The sequence below is a fragment of the Castor canadensis genome, chromosome 10, assembly GCF_047511655.1.
Source record: "Castor canadensis chromosome 10, mCasCan1.hap1v2, whole genome shotgun sequence".
In the NCBI taxonomy this organism is placed as follows: domain Eukaryota; kingdom Metazoa; phylum Chordata; class Mammalia; order Rodentia; family Castoridae; genus Castor; species Castor canadensis.
In genome coordinates this window covers 147,096,427-147,124,236 of record NC_133395.1, presented here as the reverse complement: position 1 = coordinate 147,124,236, position 27,810 = coordinate 147,096,427, and the positions used below count along the sequence as shown (strand labels likewise).

Sequence of the window (27,810 nt, the reverse complement as noted above, 5' to 3'; positions counted from 1 at the left end):
GAGTGCCTAGAATGGGAAGAGGAAGAAGGCTGGAAAGGAGGAGGTGTGTTAGCACTAGAAGGTGACCACCATTTCCCCAGACGAAGCTAAGTGAGCACCTCTGATCTGTCTCCACATTAGCATCAGTGCTGCTACCTGCTCAGATCTGTGTGGAAATCTGTGAGCTGGCTTGAGAATCTGAGTGTGAGTTAACAAGAAAGTCTCTGCACCATGTTCTCTACACAGCAACACGATGAAAGAGTCACCGAAATCAATCAACAACAAAATAGCATCTCTCAGGATCGGATCTAACATGGAAAGTAGAACAGGGATTTTGAACAAGGCTAATCAACGACTTCAGAGAGCTGACCAAGATATTGCCTTCATAAAGAGTAAGAGTACTGAAAACTTGGTTCCTTAATTAGGAAAAAGCTCGACAGGTGGGCTGAAGTGGACTGAGTACAGCTGAAGATCAAACTGGTAATCTGGAGGCGCGTGGTGAGGAATTAGCCCAGAACATAACGTAAACATACAAAGAAATAGAAAGTGGGGCTGTGGCTCAGCGGTGGAGCGCTTGCCCAGCATGTGCGAGGCCCTGGGCTCCATCCTTAGCGTCGGGTGGCACACACCTGTAATTCTAGCACTGGAGGCTGAGGCAGGAGTTAGAGACCAGCCTGGGTAAAAGAGAGAGACCTCCCACCTCACAAAAAGAGAAAGAAAGAAAAAAAGAAGAGTAAAGGAGGAAGGGAGGGAGGGAGAAAGAAAGGAAAGGAAAGAAAAGGAAGGAAGGAAAGAAGGGAAGTAGGTAGATATGAAAGTCCCTTAGGACTTAGAAAATAGAGAAATTGCAAACATTAAATTAGGGGTTCTAGAAAGCTAGAATGGACAGAATGAAGAATTATTTTCAAGAAATTATAAAAGCCTTTCTGTCCAGCCTGGAGAAATGCACGGATGCTGAGGTCGACAGGTCCTTGAGAGAGATGTGATTGATGATGGAGCAGCAGCTTCAAAGTCTGAGTGACAATCACTTGGAACCTAGAATCATGTACTCAACCCATTCTCAAGCTGTCATTTATTATGAGGCAAAATAAGGACATTTTCAGGCATGAAGGAAGCCAAACATAAGACTTCCTAAAATAAAGTAGATACTAGAAGTGCACTCTAGTTAGAAGAAAAATAAAGACATGTAAAAGAAGCAGGGTGCAAGAAGCAGTGGTGATAGTCGGGCATTGGTGGCTCATGCCTGTCGTCCTAGCTACTCAGCAGGCAGAGATCAGGAGGATCACGGTTCAAAGCCAGCCCAGGCAAATAGTTCATGAGACCCTATCTCAAAAATACCTAATACAAAAAAGGCTAGTGGAATGGCTCAAGCAGTAGGCTCTGAGTTCAATCCCCACTACCACCAAAAGAAGAAAAAAAGAAAAGAAAAAAGGCAACAATACTTTAGTAACAATAATCAATTTTTTCTTGCACTTAAATAATAACTTCAAAATACATAGAGGAAAAAAACCTGATAGAATTACAAGTAGACAAAACAGATCCTTAAAACCTTAGTACACAAAATTCACAAAACTCTCACAGAAATAAGTAAAAAGGGGATTTGAAGAAAACAATGAGCTTGATCTAAATCCACACCCACACACATGCACATATGACACACGTGCATACACACATGTACACATACATGCATGCCCATACACCCACACACATGCACAGACAAACACACAACCCTTTTCTGCACCCTTTTAACTGAGATTACATATTCTTCAACCACAAATGGAATATCCTGAAAAACTGACCACATATCCAGCCATAAAGGGAATATTAATAAATTCCACAGTTATTATTTAGGTCATATTTCCTGATAGAGTGCAGTTAAAGTAGAAGCTAAGAAAGTATTGAAATATCTCGAGTTAAAGGAAAATAAAAACATGTTGTGTACAAACTTCCTGAATGGTTCCGGCAGAACTTGGTCACTAAGTCTGCTTTGTGGCCACTGCGGTGCTCAGTGGAAAAGCAGCTTTGGTGCACCTGTTAGAAAGGAGCGGTGGGGAGTGAATGAGGTCAAGTTTCAACTTATGGATCTGTTAAAGAGCTCACGTCCCAGAAAGTAGAAGACTGAGATTAACACTAGTGCAGGAATTAATGAAGACAAGCTAACTCCCAGAGTAGCTGACATGGAAACTGATGTTTCAAATGACAAAACCTTAATGTCACTAAGAAAGGAAACCGAAAGGAGGCGGTAGCATAGGTACATAAAGGCGTTTAAACATTGTAAAAAAAACTTTATACCAATAAATTCAAAGACCTAGACAAAAAGGGCAATTTAAGAACTTTAAACAGTGCCATAAACATGGCAGAAAGTTGGAAGTACCTGCCCTAGCGAGGAACCTAGACCAGTTTCACAGAGGACCGCCACCAAAATGTCATTTGTCCTCCCTTGATTTCAGGACATAGAAAATGACCAGAAGCTTCTTAACGCATTTTACAGAGATAGCATTGAAACTTGAAACTAGAGTGGACATGTCGGGAAAACCATGTCACAGGCCAGTCTTCCTTATAAACACAGCCGCAAAGCTGGAAAAATGAAATATCAACTTGAGCAGAGCATGGAGGACCACACGGGGGACAGAGGCCAGCAAGATCATTTCTGCCTATGAATCATTCTGTATGTCTCCAGTCTCAATTTGCTTCCCCTTTCCCCTCTGACTGTGTTTATAGATATCTAGTTTTCACCTTTCATGGATCTCTCTGGGTATTTCGTTTGCTAGTCTCTTGGTCTTTCTCTCTAATCTGCCTTTTTTCTTAAGTTTTACATTTTTGTTTCTTTCTTTATATCTAAATGTTTCTGTGAAAGTGTGTGACATTCTTTCTGTTTTGTTTCGTTTTTATTTCTCTCCCAACTAAGGTAAAATATAAAAACTAAGTAGGTATTATGATTTTGCTGATTGAATGCACTGCTTGTTTTCCCCCATTCATTTATTAGCTTACATTGATTATATGAAGTAATGTCATTATGACATTTTCATTTTCATATACATACATAATACACTGTGGTCATACTCAGTCCCTCCAAGCCATCTTCTTTCTATCACAATAGATTTCTTTGCCTTTCCTAGTTTTCTAGAAATGGGATCACACAGTATCTGCTTATTTTTTTGGTCTGGCTTCTTCACCCAGCATAGACACTCATCATGTCCTACTGTATCCACACATCAGTCCTTTTATCTCAAAGTACCGTACCATAGGGTGGATAGCCTACAGTTATCTGTTCATCTGGCGAGGGACATTAGAACTTTAAAAAAAATTCATTTATTCATATGTGCATACATTGTTTGGGCCATTTCTCCCCCCTACCCCCTCCCGCTCCCTCCCTCTCCTCCCTACCTCCCCAAGGGCAGAAACTGTTTTGCCCTTATCTCTAATTTTTTTGAAGAGAAAGTATAAGCAATAATAAGAGAGACAAAGCGTTTTTGCTAGTTGAGATAAGGATAGCTATATAGAGAGATTCCTAGCATTGCTTTCATGTACACATGTGTTACATCACCAAGCTGATTCATCTCTAACTGACCTTTTCACTAGTTCCTGATCCCCTTCTCATATTGACCTCTGCCGCTTTAAGGTTTCTGTATTAGTTCCTCTGCAGTGGGGACATCAAATACTATCATGTTTTGGGTTTCTTACCTATCCCCATACCTCCCCTATGTGTTCTCCCCCTGTCATGTGACCCAAGTCCAACCACATTGCTGTATTTGCCCTAGATCTAAAGTCCGCATATGAGGGAGAACATAAGATTTTTGGTTTTCTGAACCTGGCTAACCTCGCTCAGAATGATGTTCTCCATACATTAGAACTTCTGTGGACAGTCAGGTATGGATCTTTATAAGAACACATCCTTTCAGTTTTTTAGGTCAGCTAGCTACAAGTGGCGTGGCTGGAGGGGGTTTGAACTCAGGGCCTCATGCTTGCTAGGTAGGTGCTCTGCCACTTGAGCCACTCCACCAGTCCTCACAACTCTTGATCTTAATTTTAACTTAAGAGAAACAGATCCTTTTATAGTATGGGCTTTTAAAGTAAAATTGATTGGGTTCTCACTTTTTGAAGAATTGGAAAATTCATTTCAGCAATATACTGAAAGACATTTTAGAAAAGCAAGTATGTATTGAACTTTAGAAAAATTTATCAATTTAAATCACTGCTCTACAGTAGAAGGAAAATCACATGATTTCCCCACAGAACAAAAGCACCTTTGAAAATGTTCAACATAAATCTTTTTTTTTTTTTTTTTGGGCAGTTACTGGGGTTTGAACTCAGAAATTTGCTCTTGCTAGGCAGGTGCGCTGCCACTCGAGTCTCCCCCATCCCTGTTTTCTTTGGTTATTTTTAGGGTAGAGTCCTGTGATTTTGCCCGGCCGGACTGGACTGTGAGCCTCCTGTTTATGCCCAGCTGAGATGAGAGATGTGCACCGCCTGTCGGTAGAGGGTTTCAGTATATTTTTGCCCACGGTTAGCTTTGAACTGTAGTCCTCTCAATCTCCATCTCCCAAGTAGCTGGGATTACAGACATGAACCACTGTACCTGGCTTATATACATACTTTTATGACTAAAAAAAGCTATTAAAATGGCTGAAATTCAGACTATGACACCAGATAAGGATGTGGAGTGACAGGAGCTGCCCTTTAATGCTAGTGGGAAGGCAAAATGGAAGACTGTTGGCAGTTTCTTTCAGAACTAAGAATACTGTTACCATATGATCCTGCAACTGTGCTCCTGGGTATTTACCCAAAGGAGATGAAAACTTATGCCCGGACAAAAATCTACATACTGATGTTTACACAGCTTTATGCACAGTTGCCCAGATGAGGAAGTGACCAAGATGTCTTTCAGCAGGAGAACGGTGCATCCAGACAATGGAATACTATGCAGCACCAAAAGGACATGTGTGATTGGGCTATGAAAAGCCACAGGGGAACCCAAAATGCTGCTTCTGTGTGAAAGAAGATCTGAAAAGACTGCATGCTGCATGATCCCAGCTTTGTGACATTCTCAGGAGACAGTAAGGAACATGTGGTGGCCAGGGTTTAGGGGAAGGGGTGTATGATGGGGGGCGCACAGGAGATCTTTGGGACAGTGACACCATGCTATGTATTAAAATGGTAGATACCTGTCGTTATATGTTTGTTCAAATTCAAAATGTTCAACACCAAGAGTGAGCCCTCATGGGTTTGGGGTGATAGTGAGGTGTCCAGTGCGGGTCATCAAGTGAATCAAAAGTGCCATCTGGTGAGGATATTGAGGCTGTGTACATATTGTGGGGAAGTGAGTGTCCTGGACCTTCCACTCAGCTGGCTGTGGGTCTAAAACTGCAAGTAAAGTCTTTGTTTAAAGTGGGGGAGGAATCCCAAAACAAAGCAGTCAGCAAATTAGGTTCTTGCTTAGTACAATAAAGGGCATCAGAACACTATAATAATCATCATACTCGATGCTGAGATAAAAGAAGCAATATTACTGCCATTACTCTATTTGACTTTTTATTGGAGATTCTAGCTAATACACAGGGAAAAGGTATTAATACTTGAAAAGAAAGGGGTAAAATTGAGTTATCAGATGATCATCCACCTGGAAAATGCTCAATAGAGTTACATGACAAGCTGAGAGTTGGGCTGTGCCACCAGGTGAAAGATCAGCAAAGAAGAATCAATAAATTGGGCTGGAGTAGCTAAGTGGACACCTGCCTAGTATGACGAAGGCCCTGGGTTCCAGCTCCAGCAGAAAGAAAGAAAAAAAGAAAGGGAGGGAGGAGGGGAGGGAGGAAGGGAGGAAAGGAGGGAGGAAAGAAGGAAGGAAGGGAACCTAAATTACATACTAGCAAAACCAATTAAAGAGAAAATGAATAATAAACTAATTCTTACAAGAAACAAATTCCATGAAACATCTAACAGGAAACCTAATAAAAAAAAGTCTAAGACCCATATAAAGAAAGTAATGTTTACTGACTGTCCTTCAAACAGAGAAGATATATCAATTCTCCATAAATTAACCTGCGAATTCAACAGAATCCCAACCGGAATTTCAGTCAAGACTGTCAATGATATATGACAAGGTGGTTTCTTTCCCCTGGAAGGGACATTTCCAGGAATAGCCAAGAAATTTTGAAGAAAAAAAACATGGAGTAATTTCTCTTATCAGATACTCAAATGTCTTCTAAAATGATGGCAGGAAAATCAGTGGTGAATTTTAAAGAAATGTCCAAGAAAAGAGAAGCAAACCCCAAGCAAAGGATGCAAATGTGGACAGTTTATCACAAAGTTGTCTAAGACTCAGTGGCAAAATAGCAAAAGATTGGAGAAGTGTTCATTTGGCTAGCACAATCCTGAAAGTCACAAACAGCATGAAAGGCAAGCAAAAAATGTTCTAGTTTACAATCTCAGCAGGAGAAACTCCCCTATTAATATTTAAAACTTACAAGCCCCAAAGAGTATTATCTAGAGACTGAACAGATTTAACATGTGTTTGTTGAAAGATAACATTTAAAATGTTATTTTAAAACTAATATACAAGAGATAGACTGGAAGAAAATAGTCACAGTGTCTAAAAAAGAGGAATAATATTTAGGGCACATATAAAGAGTTCCTACAAATCTATAAGTATCAAATAAAGTAGCCAAAGTCTATGAAAAGGTAATTCACAGATAAAAGAAATATAAATGACCAAAAAACAAATGTAAAATATATTAACATTAGCTATGTCATTCAGGGAATTGCAATTAAAATTGAAAAATTTCTTTATTATTACACTGGCAAAGATTAAATGGTAATACTCAGAGTTGGCTCAGATATGTGGAAATAAGCATTCTTATACATCATTGGTGGTAAGAGTATTGATATGGTTTTTTGGAGGGCAATCTAGGAGAGTGTCTGTAAACTAAAAAACATGCACATGGTTTGGACGAGCAAGTACACTTCTAGGATCTGTTCTTTAGAAACACATGCACTTACGGGCACAAAGACATATGCACGAAAGGGTTCATTGCAGCTTGGCTTGTATTAGTGGTAGTGACCCATCAGAAGGGTAGAGAGGAAGGCAGTGGTGGGAGCATGCCTGGATCTTCCTCCCCTGACATCAGGAAGGTACTCATACCTCTCAGGAGAGTGTGGTGTAATCTGCCATGGCAGCCTAAAGTGGGCCACAGACCAGTGCACAAGGGTGGTCCGTCCTGGCCCTGAGTCCCTCAGATTCTCACTGTGTTCAGCGGGCAGGTTAATTCCTTCCTCCCAAGGTTATTTCTGAAAGGTGAATAGTATAGTTTGGATCTAAAGTGTTAGAGGCTTAGTCCTCAAGTTGTTGCTATTGGGAGGTAGTGGGTTCTAGGGAAGTCTTAGGTCATTGGGGATGTGCCATGGATGGGAACTGTGGGACCCAGCCCCTTCCCATTTCTTCTTGTTCACCTACTGATTTTGCTCCTCTGTATGTTCCCCACCATGATGTGCTGCCTTCCTATGGGCCCAAAAGCAATGAAGTCAATTGACCATAGGCTGAAGCCTCAAAACTGTGAACCAAACTAACTTGCTTTTTAAACTGATTATCTCAGATATTTGGTACAGTAATGGAAAGCTGACTAACACAGGGAATAATAATAAAACTAATATTTATTGTATCCAGTGGTTGTAAGGATTGAATGCAACAATCAAATCACAGTCAAACCTTCCCTTATTTACTTTCCTGGCTGCTGCAAGAAACCCTGGGAAACAATCTGTTGGGTAGGTGAGATGATGTTTGGGGGACAAGGGTTGAGAGGAGAGGAAAACCAGATCATTTCTGCTTTGAATCTACCCAGAAAACATCAGATAACTTCCAGCCCTTCCTGTTGGCTTGCAGACCCTCCTCAGGCCCATCTTCTGACCCTGCTCAGTTCTCTGCCAATGTGTCCCGTCAACTCTGCACACCATCTCTTCTGAGACCCTTCCTCAGCCCCTATGGAGCCTTGCAGCTCCAAGTGGCCCACTGCCGCATCATCACCTGCCTGGCACTTTGTCTTCAAGTCACCCTGAAGTAAGCACTGCTATTTCCTTTTGTGTTCCAGGCTCTGACCTGCATAGCACATAGTTTTAATGTCAGGGGTGCATAGCCAAGTTTTGGGGGGTAAACCGACAGATGCAAAGGAGCTCAAAATTATGCCAGCTCCATGGTGGATCAGGTGGAGGGCTTGGGAGCTTTGAGGGGGTCAGTCTTCAGGTTTCTTTGCATTGCAGACATGAGGACTCTACTTAGGGGGTTTGTTGAGCACAGCTGAGATAGGGCAATAGGGATTATGGGAGGGAGGGGGAAGCTCCTCCAGCCACCTCTGGGGTAAAGCTCCTGTTCTGAGATGGCCTTGAATACAGAGAAGGTGAACTCCCTACCTCTCACCCTGGTCATCCCTCAGGTCCCCTCCACCCTCAGGTCCTTCAGAGTGCTGAAGGGACCCAGGGGCCTGGTCATTCCCTTTCCCAGCCAATAAAATATGAAAGGCAGGAAAACCATTTGGCCGAGGAGGCAAGTAGAATTACCCATGAGATCTCAAAGGAATCCAGCCAATTTGTAGCGCTTATAACAGTGTGATGTTATTTCCTTAAAAGTTTGCCTGCACACTTAATGATTCATAGAACTCAAACTCTAAGGCTGTCATGGTGGGGAGGGGAGGTACAGCTCTGTAACTTCACATTTGAGCTGAGTTGTCTGGGGTCACAGAAGCTGGGTGTGGGGCTGGGGCTGGGGCAGGGGCAGGAGTGTGAGTGACCCCCGCCGAAGGAGTCTCTTTTCTAGCCAGGAACCAGCAAAGCAGTCTCCTTCATTATGGCTTAAGGCCTGGGCTAGTTGGGTACCAAGCCTCCCCAGGAAGGAGGCCCCTTTTCTCTCTCTGATGCCCACACCCTTTCCTGAACCTCAGACCCTGAGTTTCATGGTCAGGTGGGCTGTTAACCAGGCTGCCTTCATCTCAGCTCCGTATCCCACACCCAAGGGCTGGACGGGCTGTGCTCCAAGGGACACATGGGACCCTGGAAAGGGCTTCCATCTTCTGATCCACAGAGTTCAAATCTTAACTTTTCCTTCCAGCTTTGCAGTGTCAGACAAGTCATGTTCTCTAACGGAGCTTCAGTTTCCATATCTTTAGAATGGAAATAACCCGACCTGGCAGGTTGTTTGAGATGATATATAGCATAATTATAACTACTTATAATTGTTTCCTCTTTGCTAGGCATTGTTCTAAGTCCATTACAGCTACCATTCTTGTTCCAATTTACACATGGGGAAACTGAGGCACAGCAAGGGTTTGTTTGTTTCAAGTAACTTATGGAAGATCACACAGGTAGCACATCTGGGATTGAAATGCAGACACTCTGGTCCTGGAGCCTTTATCCTTAAATCGCTCATTTTTCTGCCTCTGAACACAGAGCAGTTGATACCCACTAGAGTAGTTCATGTTCATTCACTCATTCATTCAATCACTCAACAATTTCTTAAGTGCACATCTGTGTCCAGTCCTGTGCGAGGTGGTAGGAATTCAGTGGTGCACAGAGCTTCTCTGAAGCTTCTTTCTTAGTGAATTATGTGTGCACAAGGGGCAGGACTGGATGGAGAACAACCAACAAATGGATGAGCAACAAAGAGGTAGAAAGGGATCTTTTTTCAGGAGGGAAGAAAGTGGTGGGAGGCCTCTCGAGGGAGGTGATGTCTGAGCTGAGGCCTGAGTGAGAAGCAGGAGGGGGCAGCTGGGCAGGGTCAGAGGCCTGGTTATTGCTTACAGCAGGAGCCACCAAGCCCTTTTTGCTGCTCTTTCTACCCTAAGGTCTGCTATGGTGTGCAGCTAACAGCTTGGCTGGCCCCAATCAAACACCTGCGAGCAGAGCAAAACCTTTGCTTGACATAGACCAGGAAGCCAGCCTTCTCCACCTGAACCTGCGTCTGCCATACACGGAACTCGCGTGTGTGTGTGTGAGTGAGAGAGAGAGAGAGAGAGAGAGAGAGAGAGAGAGTGAAGGTACAGAGAACAGAGAAGAAATAAGATCCAGCTTAATAAGCCATGTTCTTAGCAACCCCAGCCACTCTTGCTGGGTGTTCTGTGGCCCATCTGGCTTTGTTGAGCCAACTGTCTTTTCATATTGAAATCCTTGGCCATCCACGTTCCCTGTCTCCCCCATCCCCAGACAGCCCGACTCAGGAGAGCTGTGACAAGGAGGTGAATACTCATGGCACAGCCCCAGGGAGGCCGCCAGGCTACAGAGAATCCTGGCTGTTCCTCCCGCTAAGCAGCCAGCCGCTCAGCCGAAGAGTCAAATCCAGGGCTAAAGCTGAAGCTTAAAACTCTGAAAGGCAGAAAAGGAAATTGGGGCCAAGGAGGCTGATCCTGACTTTCTGCTTGAGCCACTTATGCTTTTCAGCTGATTCATTCCATCTGGAGGCTTTGTCTCGCACTGAGAATTTCCCGGATTTCCAGAGAGCGGGTGCAGACCTGAGCACAGGGCTTTGGAACAATGAACCAAGTAGCTTCATTGTCTGGGGTGGCCCTCTCTCCCTTTCAGTAGTGACACACATGTGTGAGCGTGCAGGTACAGTCACCATTCTGTGTGTGATGCACCACATCACACACTCCCAACCACACGTATAGCAACCCAGCCAGCAGTCCAGCAAGGGGAAGGAACAGATGGCTGCTTAAATTGGGGACTTTAAAAGGCTTGAATAAAAAGTATATGACAATGACTAGCCAATGTGACTCCAGAAGACTTCCATTGGCTCCTGGGAAGGACTTCCTTTCTGCTGAGTGAGCCTCAGGAGGCCTGAGCCCTCTCTGTACTGGTGTTCTCCCAGCGGGTGCTGGTGGTGGGCAGGTGCAGTACAGAGGTGACATCCTGACTCCTTGAGGAAAGTATCACCAACATGCTGAGCGGGAAGATGGGTAGGGCTTCCATCTTTGGTGGACCCAGACCTTCCCCACTCAGCTCGCCACATGTGGTTGCACGTGCTCTGTGCAGGCAGGCAGACCTCAACGACGGAAGAGGAAGAAGCCACTAAGTATCACCTGCTGGAACTCTTACCCAGCATAGAGCAGTCAAGAGTGTTATGCTAATGGACGTCCCTGTAGTTCGGAAACACAAATCTGGGAAAGGAGATTCTCCTAATTAATAATATCTTCCAGGGCAGCAAGGAGATGCTATAGGATCTCCCCTGGTCTGAAAGCCCAGTGAAGTCCAGGCAGGGCTCTCCATGTTTTAACCAGGTGGCTGTTTTTCTGACAGGTTTCATCATCAACCATATCCAGGGCTGCTCCAAAGACTCGGGAGTCAGCAACAGCTTCCCCAAACAGGTTGGACAAGATCCTTTCCCTGCTCCAAAAATCAAGATGTCTCCACTGGCTACCTATGGGGTCCAACTTTGGGCCTGGCTTTTAAGTCCTCAATCCTTATGATTCAACCAAACTTTCTGGATTTCCCCCAACTAATCCCATTCTCCTTGCACTCTGGATCCTGTCTCATCCTTCACTATGTCTCCTTTACCTCTGTCCGTCCACAGTTCTCTAACAAAGGTGTTCTTGGTCACAGATTTGCCAAAGTTCAGACTATTTTGAAAGCAGTCTGACACTTTTGAGGGAACCATTTAATCAAATGCACAAGCACTGGTGACTGGTCTAAACATTCATCGAAGATTACTTGGAGATGGAAGAACGTGTTGTATCACACACCACAGAACAAACTTATAAGCCTGTCACTGGGTATATTGATAGTAAATACTTGGTTTTTGTCCTCAGTTCCTGGAACAGAGTTCCCAGGGTTTCCTGAGTGGCAGGATTGTAATTCATAACAAGCCCTTTTGGACTCACCTGAGTCTGTGCTACCTAAGTGACTCCCAGTGGGGACCCAGATAGCACTGGGATTGGGCTCCAGTCACTAGAAGCTCAGGATTAGAGGGTGGAGACTTTCAACCCACCCTCCGACTTCTGTGGAGAGGGGAAGGGGTTGGAGACTGTGCTCAATAAAAACTCTTGAACAACAAGAGTCAGAGATCCTGAGTTGGCACACCCACCTTGACTCTCTCCTGCCTTGGACACTTCTGGACCTATATGCCTCTTTATCTGGCTGTTCAAGTGTATCTTTTATAGCAGATAATCATGGTATGTATAGAACTTTCCTGAGTTCTGTGCGTTATTCCAAATTCGTAGTCAGGTGGGCAAAAGTAGGGGTAGCCTGGGTACCCATTTGTGTAGCCACATGAGAAGTGGGGGCAGTCTTGTGTGATGAGGTCTGCACAAACTCTGGAAGTTAGTGTTAGAAACGAACTGGTTTCTTGGACACCTAATATTTTACTAGTGCTTTCACTGAAGTATACTTTGTATATATTAAAATACACAGATGTTAAGTGTACAGCTTGGTGAGACTGTTTCTATTCCCCGCAACACACCCTCTGGTCATTTTCCATCCTCCTTCCCATGCTTTGTAGTTTTTCAGGGTACAAATCTTGCACTTTTTTTGTTAAATTTATTCCTTTTTTTTTTTTTTGTGGTACTAGAGATTGAGCTCAGGGTCTAGCAAACACTCTACCACTTGAGCCACACCCCCCTGCCCTTTTGCTTTTAGGTTTTGTTTTTGAGATAGAGTCCTGCACTAACTTTGCCTGGGCTGGCCTTTTACCACGATCCTCCTACCGCTGCCTTCCAGGTAGCTGGGACCACAGGCGTGTACCACTACCCCTGGCTTGTATTCACTTGGAAGCAAATGTAGAAGGGAGTTGTTTTACTTCATTTTCAGATTGTTCACTGTCCAGGACATAAAACCGAGTTTTCTATATTGATGTTACCCCTGCAACCTTGTTGAACTTGCTCATTAGCTCTAGTAATTTGTGTCTGTTAATCCCTTAGGATTTTCTCTATGCTAGATCATGTCATCTGCAAATAGAGGCAGTTTACGTCTTCCCTTCCAATCTGATGACTTTGGTTTCATCTTCCTGTCTAACAGACTTGGCTGGAACCACCAGCACCCTGTTGAGTACTAGCAGTGGAAGCTGACCACTCGTAAGAGGGATGCTGCCTAGTGGCTTTTACAATGGATGAAGCAAGTCAGTTTTCCACTCTGCAGCCCTTCCCTTCCTTTTGTCTGCTTCTGGAGAACCCAATCTAAACCACCTCAGGAATTTCCCCCCGGGACGCCCTCCACACTGGGTGTCAAAGTGCTCTTCCCCTCAAAAAAGTCATCAACACTAATACTGAAGTAGTTCACCAGGTACTAGTGCTCACTAGGCACTCTCAGTATTGTCAGCACCATTCTCATGTCTGTCAGAAAAGCAGGCACTGAGAGAGATGCAGTTTGCCCAAGGGCACCGATCCAGAAGCAGGCCCAGCTCAGCCTGTCACGTCACAGCTTGCTCTCTTCTGCACTGTGCTCCTCTACCCTTCAGCACCACACTGCTCAGGAGTCTTCTTGGCCAGAGCTAGGTAGCAAGGTCACTTATGTCTGCAAGGGAGAAGATGGTCTGGAGAGGAAAGGATTTTGTCCAGTACAGAATTTTATTTTCTTTCTACGTTTTTATTCTGAAAAATTTCAAACCCACAGTAACAGTGAAAGAATAATATGATGGATATTATTTTACTGTATTATTTAATGGACATTTCACTTAGAATCATCTACTGACTTTTTTTTTTTCTTGAACCATTTGAACCCAAGTTGCAGTCATTATGACATTGTGCTCTTAAATATTTTGGCACACATCTTCCAAGAGAATTAACGTTGATGATGATAATTAATGGATAACATTAATTCTTCTAGAGGGGTGCAGTGTAGCTCAGTGGTACAGTGCATACTCAGCCATGCATGAGGAAACTAGGTTTGATCTCCAGCACCCCCCACCCCGCAAATATCACCTAGGATACTTTTCCATATATAAAACGTGCGTGGCATGACTCAAATCCAAATGACTTAAGTACCTTTTTATAGCTTTGGTGTTTATTTATTTATTTTTGTTTAAACATTGGAGCATCATTTAGAAGACTGGATTTATTTATGAATTGTCCTGCCACTGAAGTAACTCCCAGCCCTGGGCTGTCCTTTTTTTTTTTTTTCCTTTTATTATTCATATGTGCATACAAGGCTTGGGTCATTTCTCCCCCCTCCCTCTCCCTCCCACCCCCTCAATACCCCGCAGAAACTATTTTGCCCTTATCTCTAATTTTGTTGTAGAGAGACTATAAGCAATAATAGGAAGGAACAAGGGTTATTGCTGGTTGAGATAAAGATAGCTATACAGGGAGTTGACTCACATTGATTTCCTGTGCGTGGGTGTTACCTTCTAGGTTAATTCTTTTTGATCTAACCTTTTCTCTAGTTCCTGTTCCCCTTTTCCTATTGGCCTCAGTTGCTTTTAAGGTATCTGCTTTAGTTTCTCTGCGTTAAGGGCAACAAATGCTAGCTAGTTTTTTAGGTGTCTTACCTATCCTCACCCCTCCCTTGTGTGCTAAAGCTTTTATCATGTGCTCAAAGTCCAATCCCCTTGTTGTATTTGCCCTCGATCTAATGTCCGCATATATGAGGGAGAACATACGATTTTTGGTCTTTTGGGCCAGGGTAACCTCACTCAGAAAGATGTTCTCCAATTCCATCCATTTACCAGCGAATGATAACATTTCGTTCTTCTTCATGGCTGCATAAAATTCCATTGTGTATAGATACCACATTTTCTTAATCCATTCGTCAGTGGTGGGGCATCTTGGCTGTTTCCATAACTTGGCTATTGTGAATAGTGCCGCAATAAACATGGGTGTGCAGGTGCCTCTGGAGTAACCTGTGTCACAGTCTTTTGGGTATATCCTGGGCTGTCCTTTTAATCCAGGATCTAATCAAGATGCCCTGTTGTATTTCTTTGCTCTGCTACTTTTGTTTCCTTAAAACTATCTTTCGTTTGGTCTTCTTTCGTTTTCTATGATGATAATATTTTAGAAGTGGTGAGACGGTTCTTTTGTAGGATGTTTCTGGAAAAATGGTCACAGGCTTTTGACAGTATGTGCCAGGTGTCCATTGGGAGGGACGTGGGTGTCTGACTACTTGCAATATTAAACTTGGTTATTTGGCTAAGTGTTCTCTTTGTGATTAATAAGGAATGTTTGACAAGATTGGGGGTATAGACTGCTCCCATAAACCATTCACCCAATGGTTATAGTATCTTTAGATGCTTTTTGCTAGATTCTGTTAATTTACTGAGGGTTATAAAATGGCAATTTTTAAAACTTTGAATTTCTTCTGCATTGATTAGGTTTTTTTTTTAAAATAAAGAGTTTTCACTCCTTTTCCAGTCTTTCTCTTTTTTTCTTCTCATTAGATTGGACTAATGGATTTTAAAAAAATTAAATGTGCTGTAAGTCATTTACCTTTTTTATTGTTGATGTTCAAATTGCCCAGGTTTGATCAGTGGGAAGCAGGAGGCCTTTTTTTCCTACCTGGGCACACAGTTGTACTCACAGAAATTGGGGTTCTGTTGTAAGGAAGGGGGATGGGTGCTGGGCAGCCACCAGTGGACACGACAGAACATCCTACCTCCCCTACATCTTCAGTTTCCTGGGGGAGTTAGGGTAATGACACTCTTGGGGTGATTTTGAAGAGACCATGAATTGACAAAAGTGTGTAATGATTTTCCCTTCCTCTGCATTCCTATCACTGTCTTTATTCAAACCCTTCTTCTGGGCTCAGTGGCAGAGTGTTTGTCTAGCATGTGTTAGGCCCTGGGTTCCACCCCTAGAATGGGGGGAAAAGTCCTCATTCTAGTTTTGATTTGTAATGTTCCATTATCTTCACCTGTTTGCGCCTCCGTTTTTCCATCTGTGAAATGGCGATACAGCACTTATGGGGATGTCATGTGCCTCACCTATGCTGCTGTTCAGTATAATCCCCACTGTAAGTCTTGTGGAATCCCAAGACTCCCTGAGGATTTTCCACAGTGGGGGTGTGGTCACACCCAGTCTCATGGTCACTCTTGGCTTGTCTCTGTCTTAATTAATTATTTCATCATCTGACCAGAAGTAAAATCATCTTCTCCTCAATTTTTACAACCCTGTTGATAATCATAGAAGCTTGAATATTTTCAAGGAGACTTTGAAAATATTCAGAGCATGTAGTGGATGCTGTGTAGAGTCTAGGTGGACTCGGTTTTCACTGCTATGGGGATGGTGACAGTTCACAGAGTTCCCCTACTCTGGGGAATTGTCCTTGTCTGCCAATGGCTGGCTGATTGACATGAAGTGGTCAGGCTGGAGACTGGCTTCAGCTTGGTGCCTCGGGAGCTCTGGAGCATAAATTACAGCCAGAACTGGTCCCAGCTTTAACCACATTTTTTCTCATTTATTGAGGAGTAATTGACAAATAAAACTGTATACATTTAAGGTGTACAGTGTGATGATTTGATGTGTGTATGCTTCATGAAGTAATCATCACAAGTAAGTTAGTTATCTCTTGAGTTCCATCACCTCAATGTTACCACTGTGTGTGCATTTATGATCTACCCATAGTAAATTTCAAGCATACAAGATGGTATTAACTACAGTCACTATGCTCTACGTTAGATTCTCAGAACTTATTTATCATATGATGAAAAGTCTGTGACTCTAACTTTTAAAATTATTTGACAAGGATCATATATACTCCAGGTGTACAATGTGTTGGCGAGATATTGTACATTGTGTAATGTTTTTCACAGGTTAATCAACACACCATTCACCACCCATGCTATAATTAGATCTCAGACTTGCTCATCCTATAACTGAAGATTATTCTTTCTGACCAACATCTCCCTATTTACGCCAGCCCCATTCCCCATCCCAGTAGCCACCATTCTACTCTCTGCTCCTATGAGTTCAACTCTTTTTTAAGACTCTATATGTAAGTGAGATCATATGGTATGTGTTTTTATGTTTCCATGTCTGGCTTACTTCATCACACAATGCCCTCTAGGTTCATTCATGTTGTCACAAATGGCAGCAGCATGACTTAATTTTTATGGCTGCATGATTATTTTGTAATATATATGTAAATACACATCTCACATTTCTTCATCCATCCTTCCATTGATGGGACACGTAGGCTGACCCATACTTGGCTTTTGTGAATAGTGCTGTAATGAACATGGTGTGCGGCTCTTTCTTTGAGATACTGGATATATTTTCTTTGGATATGTATACCCTGAACTGGAATTGCTGGGTCATATTTACATTTTTGAGGAATCTCTATGCTATCTTCACCAATGGTCATACCAATTTAGCTTTCTATCAACACTGTACAAGGGCATCCTTTTCTCCACATCTTTGCCAATAATTGTTATCTTTTATCTTTTTGATAACTGTTATCCTAGCCTAAGTGAGGTGATACTGTGTTTTTTTGGGGGAGTATACTGGAGTTTGAACTCAGTTCCTCATGCTTGGTAGGTAGGTGCTCTACCACAGAGAATCACTCTGCCAGCCCTGTTTTGTGTTGGGTTTTTTTTGAGATAGGGTCTCTCAAACTATTTGCCTGGGATGGCTTCAAACCATGATCCTCCTGATCTCTGCGTCCCAAGTAACCAGGATTACAGGCGTGAGCCACAGGTGCCTTGAGAAATTGTGGTTTTGATTTGCATTTCTCTGTGGATGTTGAGCACCTTTTCAAATACCTATAAGCCATTTGTATGACTTTTTTGGAAAAATGTCTATTACATTCATTTGCACATTTTTATATTGGGTTATTTATTTTTGCTATTGAGTTAGTATCTTGGATATTATTAACCCTTTATCATAAACATGGTTGGCAAATATTTTCTTTCATTCCTTAGGTTGCATTTTTACTGTTGATTGTTTGCTGTGGAAAAACTTTTTACCTTAATGTAGTTTCACTTGTTCATTTTTTGCTTTGGCTACCTGTGCTTTTGGTGTTATACCTAAAAAAATTCCTACCAAGACCAGTGTTAAGCAGTCTTTCTTTGGTGTTCTTTTAGGGTTTTATGGTTTTAGATGATACATTTAAGTCTTTAACCCATATTTAGTTGATTTCTGTATGTGGCATAAGAAAGGGTCTAATTACATTCTTTTGCATATGGATATATTTTCCCAACATAAGACTTCCCTTTTTCTATTGCTGTGTTTCCTGGTACACTTGTCAAAGATTAGTTGACCACACATACTTGAGTTTATTTTCAGGCTTTCTATTTTGTCCCCATTAGTCTATATGTCACATTTTTTTGATTATTTTAGCTGTTTAATAGTTTGAAATGAGGGAGTGTGATGCCTCCAGTTTGATTCTCTATCAAATAGCTTTGGAATTTGGGGTCTTTTGTGGCTCCATATGGAGTTTTTGGATTGTTTTTTCTATTTCTGTGAAAGATACCATTGGAATCTTGATGGTGATTGCATTGCATCTGTAGACTGCTTTAAGTAGTATGAAATTTTAACAATATTACTCTTGCAATCCAATCTGTGTCTTCTACAATATCCTTCATCAATGTTTCATAGTTTTCAGTGTACAGCTCTTTCTCCTCCTTGTTTAAATTTATTCCTAAGAACGTATTTTTTGATGCTGTTGTGACATCATTTTCTTCCTTTCTTTTTCAGATAGTGTGTTAGTCAGTTTTCTGTCACTATAACCAATACCTGAGATTATCAAATTAAAAAGTGAAAAAGTTTGTTTTGGCATAGTTTTGCAAGTTTTAGTCCACTACTGCTTTGGGGCCTGTAAAGAGGTAATACATCACCATGCAGAAGGTATGGCAAAGTAAAAACACATTATGGCTGGGAAGCCAAAGAGAGGAAGAAAGGGCTAGGGTCCCTCTTTCCCCATTAAGGACATACCCTCACTGACCTAAAGAGGTGAGGCCCAATGAGAGGCCTTGTCCTGCTTCCCTTCTTTCTTTTCTCCTGAGGTACTCTCCCATTTGCACTAGAATCCTCTACACAGGCACTGATTATAGGGATGAAACGGAGAAGTACTTGCAAATCAGAGTCTTTTGAATAAAACAAGCAGATTTTATTTGTACCTAAAAATCTTGGGCCACCCACCTCTAAAATGTCCACTGGCTTCTCACCCTGGGTCATTCTCAGTCTCAGAGCATCTCACTGGTCTCTCATTCACTCTCTGCTCCTCACCCCTTTCTTTCTAGGGTGCCATAAGGAGGTCCAAATATTTCTTGCTATTTCATGGAGCAATCCAGTATTCCCCAGCTCCAGACTCCAAACTCAGCTTCAAGTTCACTTTGGCAAATCAAAGGCATTCAACAAACAGTTTCTGCCTGGAAGTAAGTGGGTAGGGGGGAGAGGAAGGGGGCAGGGGAAAAGGGAGGGGGAGTGGAGAAAGGAGGGGGTGGGGGAAGGGGGGAGAAATGACCCAAACATTGTATGCACATATGAATAAAAGAAATAATAAAAACAAAAAAAAACAAATTGAAAGGAAAAAAAAAAGGCATTCAACAATAGTTGTGACCAGCAATCATTTGCATTTCTGCATTTTCATGTATACCATAAAATGTGCACCACATATGGGGTATGTACGGATAATAAAACCCAAACGATGACCCTGTCTTACAAGACCCCACAAGATCTGGACCCTCCTGCTCCCCTGTTCCCTTCTGACTTTCCAGCCATGCGACAGTCCATCTTTCTCTTTCCTGTCTCAGGGCCTTTGCACTTGCTGGGTCCAGGGAGAGCTCTTCCCTACTTCTCCTGGCCAACTCCCGTTCATCCTCAGGTCTCAATTCAAATGCTTCTTCCTGCGAGAGGTTGCTCTGGCCTCTCAAAGTAATTTCTCGTCTATTAATTTTTCTCCTGGCATTATGGTGCAGCTTTCCATTTCTCGCAATGAGTTTACTTACTTACTTGCTGGCTTTTTGACTTGTTTCCTCCACGACATTGTAAACCTCAGAATGGCAGGGCGCTCTCTCCTCGCCAGCCCCAGGTGGGTCAGTGTTTGCCTGGCGCTTAGTGAGTGCTGCTCAAGACGTGTTTGCTGAATGAAGCCATGAACCTCCTCGCCCTCAGAACATCGCTTTGGCTTCAGCCTCGGTTTCAAGGTGACCTTTCCAAGTGTTCACTCGTCCACGCCTCCCCCGCTCCTTAGCCTGCCATTCAGTCTCTCCCGCCCGGACTCGCTCAGAGCTTCAGAGCACCACGCCCCCGCCGCACTCCCGGCGTGCAGTAGGGCGTCCAGAAGGCGGACTACAATCCCCACAAGACACCGCAGCTCCGAGTCGTCTGATTGGCTGAACCTCCAGCGGCGGCCAATAGGACGTGGTTTTGTTGGCTTGTGCTTCAGCCGCCCGAGTCCGCGCGTGTCGCGCGCAGCGCGGCGTCTGCTTGGTTGCTCTGGAGCCGGTGGCGTGGCTGCCCGCCTCCTGCCATGGGGAGCGCCGAGAGCAGCGAGAGCCGCAGGGTGTCCTTCGGGATGGACGAGGAGGAGCGGGTCCGGGTGCTGCAGGGCATCCGGGTGAGCGGCGCCGCCGCCGGGACCTGGCCGGACGTGGAGGGCGCGGACCCGGCCGGAGTGGGGCTGCGGCTGGAGCGTGTGCGCCGCGCCGCGCTCGTGGGGTTGCCGCTGCACCAGGGGTCGTGAGGCTCTGCAGGTGTCGGGGTCTCTCCGCGCCAGGTCACGAACCTAGGGCTGCAGTCTTCAGGCTTCAGCACCACAGGCTTCAGGGGGAGGAATGGGGGAATGGAGGACGGGACAGGTGGGAGGCCGCTAGCACCGGAGCGAAGCCCGGGACCATGCACAGCGCCGGCCCGCTTGGCTTTTACAATTCCTGAGTTTGTCCTGCCCCCCCCACCCCCCGCCACCTCCCGGTGACCCTCGCCCCCAAGTGTGCTCGGTCCTGGATGGGGCTCCCCACTTTCGCTCCGCGGACACTCTTGCTCTCCGGGGCGCAGCCTAAGGGGCGCTTTGGGAACGGTACTTTAGATCGCATTCCCTTCCCCTTGCTTGGATCCCACGGATTCCTAGCCTGCCTAAGGGCCAGGAACGCCTCACTTGGTTACAAAGCTGTCCCGCGGTCTGCTGACCTCTGCCAGGGTGTCAGAGCATTTCTCTCCCCTCCCCACCTCCTCCTGCCTGTTCGCTAGCCTCAGGGCCACTTGTCCTTCCTCGAACAAACCACCAGCTTGCTGCAGGCTGATTCCGCTTCCCTCACCCCTTTTCTTCATATCTGACTCTTGTCATTCCTGTTACGGCCCACATGTGTCTAAAGTCGCTTCCCACCCCGCTGCCGCACTCACCACAGTTTGAAACTCGCATTGAGTTGACATGTTTCTGAGTGTGAACTCCGGGGCTGAGGTTCTCCTGTGAGTCCTGACTGTCTCCAGAACCTCGAAGAATAATAAAAGCAGCTCATATTTCAGCATGTAGTGGTGGCCGTGTGTTGTGCTAAACCTTTTACAAATGGTATTTAATTTTCAATAGACCTGCAAGAGAAGTAGAACTCTTACCCTATGTCACTGATTAAGGAGAACTGAGGGTGCTGAAGTGAAATTATCAGAGGTCAGTCACATAAGTAACAAGTGGGAGAATGGGGATTGAAATAAGTCAATTCCAGGGCTGTTTGTTGAACTGTATTTCCTCTTATTCCTGTGTGTGGCCCATTGTGGGTGCTTTGTCAATAATTGTTGAGTGATTAAATGAATGAACCCCTTAAAATTAACCAAGTTTAAATGAAATGCAAAGTTGGGTGTAGGAGAATTAAGTAGGGAGGTGGTGCAGAAAAAGACTTCAGAAAGTCTGACTTTTAGGCTCATTAGCTGTGTGAACCTGGGTGAATAACTTGTCTCCTGAGCCTCAGTTGCCACATGAAAAAAGTTGTGAGATAATCTTAGGTGCTGCCTAGAAGATGAAGAGGTGTGGGAGAACATGCAGAGTGCTTTGTAGGGGCCTCTTAGCCTAGCAGAGTATGCAGCACATTTGGTGCTCACCAGGTGGTGACTTGTTGAAAGGCTGAGAGGCAGCACCTGAGGTAGAATTTAGGAAGACAGTCTTGGTTCTGGATGCTTTCTCACCCTTGTTGCTTGGTCTCCTGTTTTGGGGACCAATGCTGAAGTCTCCAGAAATTCAGAGGAGTGCCTTTGGAAGTGCCCCTAAGTTGACTGAGAAACTATCTTGGTGGTTTTTTTTTTTTTGAGTACTAGAGGTACCATTTATTTTTGGCTCTTAACAATTCTACACAGTATAAAGTCTCTTTAAAAATGGAGAATCAGGTTTAGAGAAGTTAAGGAATTTTGCTCAAGTAACAGGTTGGCATGTTAGATCTTTTGGGTGCAAAAAAGAGCGTTTTCTTACTACTTTAAGTTTCTCCTGACCCCATGATACATGTAAGAGCAGCCTGAATAGTTGTGGTATTCTCCCCACCTGACCTGACAGGGATGCTGGTGCTCTGCTTAGTTTTTATTTAATTATTAAAACTAGAAAGAACTTTGGTGATTGTTTTACTGTTTCCTTTCCTATTTGGGGAGGCTAATCAGAAAGAATTAGTGGCTTGTCCAGAGGCGCATAGTGAGGTGCTTAGTCCCATGTTGGGAAAACCATGTCTGTCCTGTTTGTGTGCCTGCTTTGAAAGAGGAAGACAGAAGAAAGGATGTGATAGTAGTGAAGTGTTTTGGTGTAGGGCCTGTTTTTGTTGGTAAAGTTACATGAGGGTTGAGGAGTTTACCTTGTCTTCAGGCAGGCGAGTAAAAATCAGTAAAAAAGATTATCAGATCCAGAAAGCAAGTTACCAAAGTGAACAAATGAGAAGTTAACTTAATAGGTTAACTTAATAGTTAATAAGAGGTAAATGCCAAAGAATATCTGCTCCAGCTCCTTCAGAGAAAATTAAGTATTCTTAGAGACCACTTATATTTAATCCCTGAGGCCTGGACCTAGAAAGTGCTCCGGTTCCCTTAAAATTAAGGGTGAGGGCCTTGCTCATTTGCATATTTATTTGCATAGATTTACTTAGCAAGTTCAAGCCCTAATTGTATGGAAGGTAAAAGAAATTTAATTAATGCAAAATGCTGCAATTATATTCAGCTCCAATTTTCAGAGCAAGCATGCATAAAATACATAAAGATTATTTCAACCGGCACATTTAACCTTATCCTCCAGTAAGAGAAGGCGTACCTATGGCAGTGAATGTCTCCTTTTTTATTCTCCACTCCATGTGAACAGCCATTCTGGTAATTCAACTGAAGTTGGTTCTTTGTTGGCATCCAGACTCCTCAGTTCTCCAGCCTCTTCCCCTTCCCAACCATTTACCCCCTCACTGCTCCACTCACTTTGGGAACCTACTTCCTCAGCCACATCCCCAAGCTCATCCAAGTTCATTCCATCCTCTGAACTAGATCAACTTTATCGTTATTTATTGCTCATATGGGGGGTGGCTCTGGACCACTGGGGAGGGCAAAGACCGGAAGGATGTAATCAGATACACAAGAGACAGCCGAAGACATACTAGTGCCAGAAAAGCTACATGCTAGAGCTGTTCCTGCTGTTTTCCTCAGCAAATGTATGTTGCCAGCATGTTACTTGCCTGACATGGGGCCTGGCCTTGCAAAGACAATAAGGAAAAAAGCCAAGGTCTCTGCCATCCCGGAGACCTCAGCTTAGTAGAGGGAATATTCAAAAAGGAAGGGACAAAGAGGCAAAAGAATAAAGCTTCTAGTTCTAAGAAGGAGATAAAAAGGGTGCAAAGACAAATGCCTCCCTGCGGAGGTGACATTGATGGTATGATCTGAGCCAACCTTGTGAAGACTATACATATTTACTGTGCAGAGCACTGGGCTAGGCATATTAAGAGCATTATTTCAGGTATTGTACATGCTGCCCTTGGAAGATACCATTATCCTCATCTTACAGGTGAAATACCACACTGCTCTCTGAAGTGAGAAGGTAGGCTTAGAGATGTGAAGTAACCCAGAGTCACAGTTAATTAGTGGAAGACCTGGAAGTTCAGACTCTGACTCCAGCGTCTATGTGCTTGGCAGCCATAAGAAGTATGGATGCTTGAGACGGTTGGCCAGTGGTGATACCAGGCAAGGCTGTGAACACATTCTAGAGGCCACATTCAAGTTCTCTAAGCAGAAGCAGTTTTCAAAGATTTTTTTAAACCATTAATAGTGATTTTTAATGTTCTTTGAATTGAGAAAAATAGTCTCCATATCATGTACACCCCAAAAAAGCAGATTTCATAATAGTGTGCCTAGTATAATTCTTTTTTATTTAAAAACATTTTGAAGGATATGTATCAAAATTTTGCATCATTTCTTTCTAAGTATATATATTTCCTGTGTTACCTCTGTTTTTGGTTATGGCTTTTTTAAGGCTATAATTCACACCTGCATTACTTTTATATTTCTTTTGTTAGGTTTAGTCAGAGGTTTTAGATGGCTATTATAATTATTGCTTACTATTGTGTATGGAATTATTTGTAGCTGATTTTAAAATTAGCATATATTAATTTTACAAAAGGGTTTCATTGTGATATTTCCATAATGCATATAATGTATTTGACCAAATTCACCCCCTCAATTATTCTTTCTGGTCCCACCTTTTTAAAACAATTTTAACAGGTTCCATTATTCTATTTTCATACTTATATGTAAAGTACTTCAATCATACTCAACTCCCACCCCTTCATCCTCTTACACTCCCCGCTCCTGTTGGTTTCTACCCCCAAGTAGTACCCATTTAACATTCCTGTCTTTTATTTGTTTCAAGTGTAGTATCTGCGTATGAGAAAGAACATGCAGTATTTGTTTTTCTTAGTCTGGGTTTTTTGACTTAAAATGATGATCTTTAGCTCCATCTATTTTCCTACAAATGACTTAATTTCATTTTTATGTCTAAATAATACTCCACTGTGTGTATAGACTGCGTTTTCTTTTTCTTTATTTTGGTGTACTGGGGTTTGAGCGCAGGGCCTCACGCTTGTTAGGCAGACACTCTTCCAGTTGAGCCACTCTGTCAGCCCTATACTACATTTTTTTTTTTAAATCTACTTATTAATTGATGACTACTTGGGCTGATTCTGTAGCTTGGCTGTATTTGTGAATAGTGCTGCTATAAACATGGGTGTGCCAGTATCTCTGTTGTGTGCTGGCTGACATTCCTTTGGATGTGTGCCCAGAGTGGTATAGAAGAATCATATGGTAATTCTATTTTTAGTTTTTTGAGGAACTTCATACCGATTTCCATAGTGACTGCATAATTTAAATTCTAAACAACAGTGTATAAGGGTCCCTCTCTCCCCTCCCTGCACTCTTGCTGGCATTTGCTTTTGTTTGTTTTCTTGGTGACAGCCATTCTGACTTGGCGATGGAATCTCAGTGTTGTTTTGATTTGCATTTCCTTTATGGGTAAGGATGTTGAATGTTTCTTCGTGTATTTATTGGCCATTTGTACTTCTTTCCGGAACTGTCTTTTCAACTCATTTGCCTGTTTGTTAATTGGATTGTTTGTTCTTTTGGTGTTTAATTTTTTAGTTCTTTATATATGCCAGATACTAGCCCTTTATCCGATGGCAAAGATTTTCTCCCATTCTGTAGGGTGTCTTTTCATTCTGGTAACTGTTTCCTTTGCTGTGCAGAAACATTTTAATTTGGTGCAATCCCATTTGTCAATTCTTGCTCTTGGGTCCTATTCAGAAAAGAGTTACCTAGGGCTGGTGGCATGGCTCAAGTGGTAGAATGTCTGCCTAGCAAGTGTGAGGCCCTGAGTTCAAATCCCAGTACTGCAAAATAAAACAAAACAGAAAAGAGTTACTTATAACTAGATCTTCAAAGGTTTTCCCTATATTTTTCTCTAGCAGTTTGTTTCATGTCTTACATTAAGAATTTTGATCATTTTGATTAATTTTTGTACAGAGAGAGCAATAAGGGTCTATTTTCCATCTTCTACATGTGCATATCCAGTTTCCTTAACACCATTTGTTGAAGAGACTGTTTTTCCAATGTAGTATTTTGGCACCTTTGTCAAAAAGTAGCTGTTGTGGGCCTATTTCTGGACCTACTGTTCTGTTCCATTGATCTATGTGTTTGTTTTTGTACCAGTACCATGCTGTTTTTATTACTGTGGTTCTGTAATGTAATTTGAAGCCAGGTATTATGATACCTGAAGTATTGTTCTTTTTGCTCAGAATTCCTTTGGCTATTTGGGTTCTTTTGTGCTTCCAAATGAATTTTGTGACTGATTCTTTTTTCTCTGAAAAATGGTATTGGAATTCTGATGGGGATTGCAGTGAATCTATAGATTGCTTTCAATAGTATAGCCATTCACTATATTAATTCTACCAATCCATGAACATGGGAGGGCTTTCCATCGTTTAGTGTCATCTTCAGTTTCTTTATTTAGGGGTTTATAGTTTTCATTGTAGGGGCCTTTTACCTCCTTAGTTAGGTTTACTCCTAGGTATTTAAGTTTTTGAGGCTGTTGTGAATGGAGTTAATTTCCTGACTTCTTTCTCAGTCTGTTAGTATGTAGAAAGCCTACTGATTTTTAAAAACATTTTTATTAGCATTTATTAGTTGTACAGGGGGTTTCATTGTGACATTTCCATATATACTTACAAGGTATCTGGTTAGAGTCACCTCCTCTATCATTCTCCCACACCCCCCTTCCTTCCACTTCTTAAAACGATTTCAGTAGGTTTCATTGTTCTATTTTCATACAGGTACATAAAATACATCAAATGTATTCACCCTTCTTTTTTGGGGGGACACCATTGGGAGTTGAACTCAGGATCTCATACTTGCTAGGCAGGTGCTCTACTACTTGAGTCATGCCACCAGCCCATATTGCTTTAGTGGTTGTTATTTTGGTGGGACTGGGGTTTGAACTCAAGGCTTCACTTGAACCACATCTTTATCCATTTGCTCTGTTTTTCTTTCAAAAAATATTTTTATTAGCGTAAGGTGGATATATAGGAAGTGACCTTTCCATATGTACATTTGTTATACCCTGTTTTGTTCCCCTCCATTGTTCCTCTTCTCCCTTGCCTTTCTTGAAATGATTTTGACAGGTTTCAGTGTTCCATATTCATATCTGTATAGAAATTACCTCAGCCATATTCACCCTCCTTTACTCTCCCACCCCCCCCCCCACCGCTATTATCCTCTCCTTAACATGACATTGTATTCTCCTGTCTTTTATTGTTTAAGTGTCTGTTTATTGTTCAGTGAAATTTTGCCTTGGAATTTTACCTGTAAATATATTACACTTTAGCCAGTTTAATGTATTACTCTTCCTTGCCTTTTCACCCTCTCTGTATTGTTCAGCAGTTTTCAGTGCCTTTCATTGTGTCTTGTTCCTACACAAGTGTGATGTATTTCAGGTTTATTGACTATTCTTTTCTTTTTTTTCCCTCCTCCCTAGTCTCCTCTAACAGTCCTACTTCTGGAAACATACTGTATATATGTGTGTGTATAAATATATATATTATATATAAGAGAAAACACGCAACCTTTGTTTTTCTGTACCTGGATCACTTCACTTAACATGATGTTCTCTAGTTCCATCCATTTACCTGTGAATGACAAAATTTCATCTTTGTGGCTGAATAATATTCCATTGCATCTATCTATATCTATATAGATATATATCTCACATTTTCTTAATCCATTCATCACTATTTGTACTGTTTTCATACCGTGGCTATTTTTTTTTTTTTTTGGCAGCACTGGAGTTTGAAGTCAGGGCCTCATGTTTGCTAGGCAGGCGCTCTATCAATTGAGCCACTCTACCAGCCTGGCTAATGTGGATAGTGCTGCAATAACATGGTGTGCAAGTGCCTTTACTGTATCCTGACTTACCTTCATTTGAATACATGCCTAGTAGTGGTAT

At 42.7% G+C, this 27,810-nt stretch overlaps 1 protein-coding gene across 3 annotated transcripts in view; it reads left to right on the top strand.

Moving 5' to 3' along the window:
• Positions 1–20,273: 20,273 nt before the first annotated feature.
• The window catches only part of Chchd6 (coiled-coil-helix-coiled-coil-helix domain containing 6), a 230,537-nt gene continuing 223,000 nt past the window's right edge, over positions 20,274–27,810 (top strand). The window contains exon 1 of one of the 3 annotated variants that reach the window (XM_074044571.1): positions 20,274–20,439. In XM_074044571.1, the coding sequence (XP_073900672.1) occupies positions 20,353–20,439 (87 nt within the window). In that variant the 5' untranslated portion in view covers positions 20,274–20,352. Of the gene's footprint in view, positions 20,440–25,201; positions 25,329–27,810 lie in introns of those variants that run through there. The other 2 variants (XM_020154463.2, XM_074044572.1) reach the window with 2 other exon arrangements.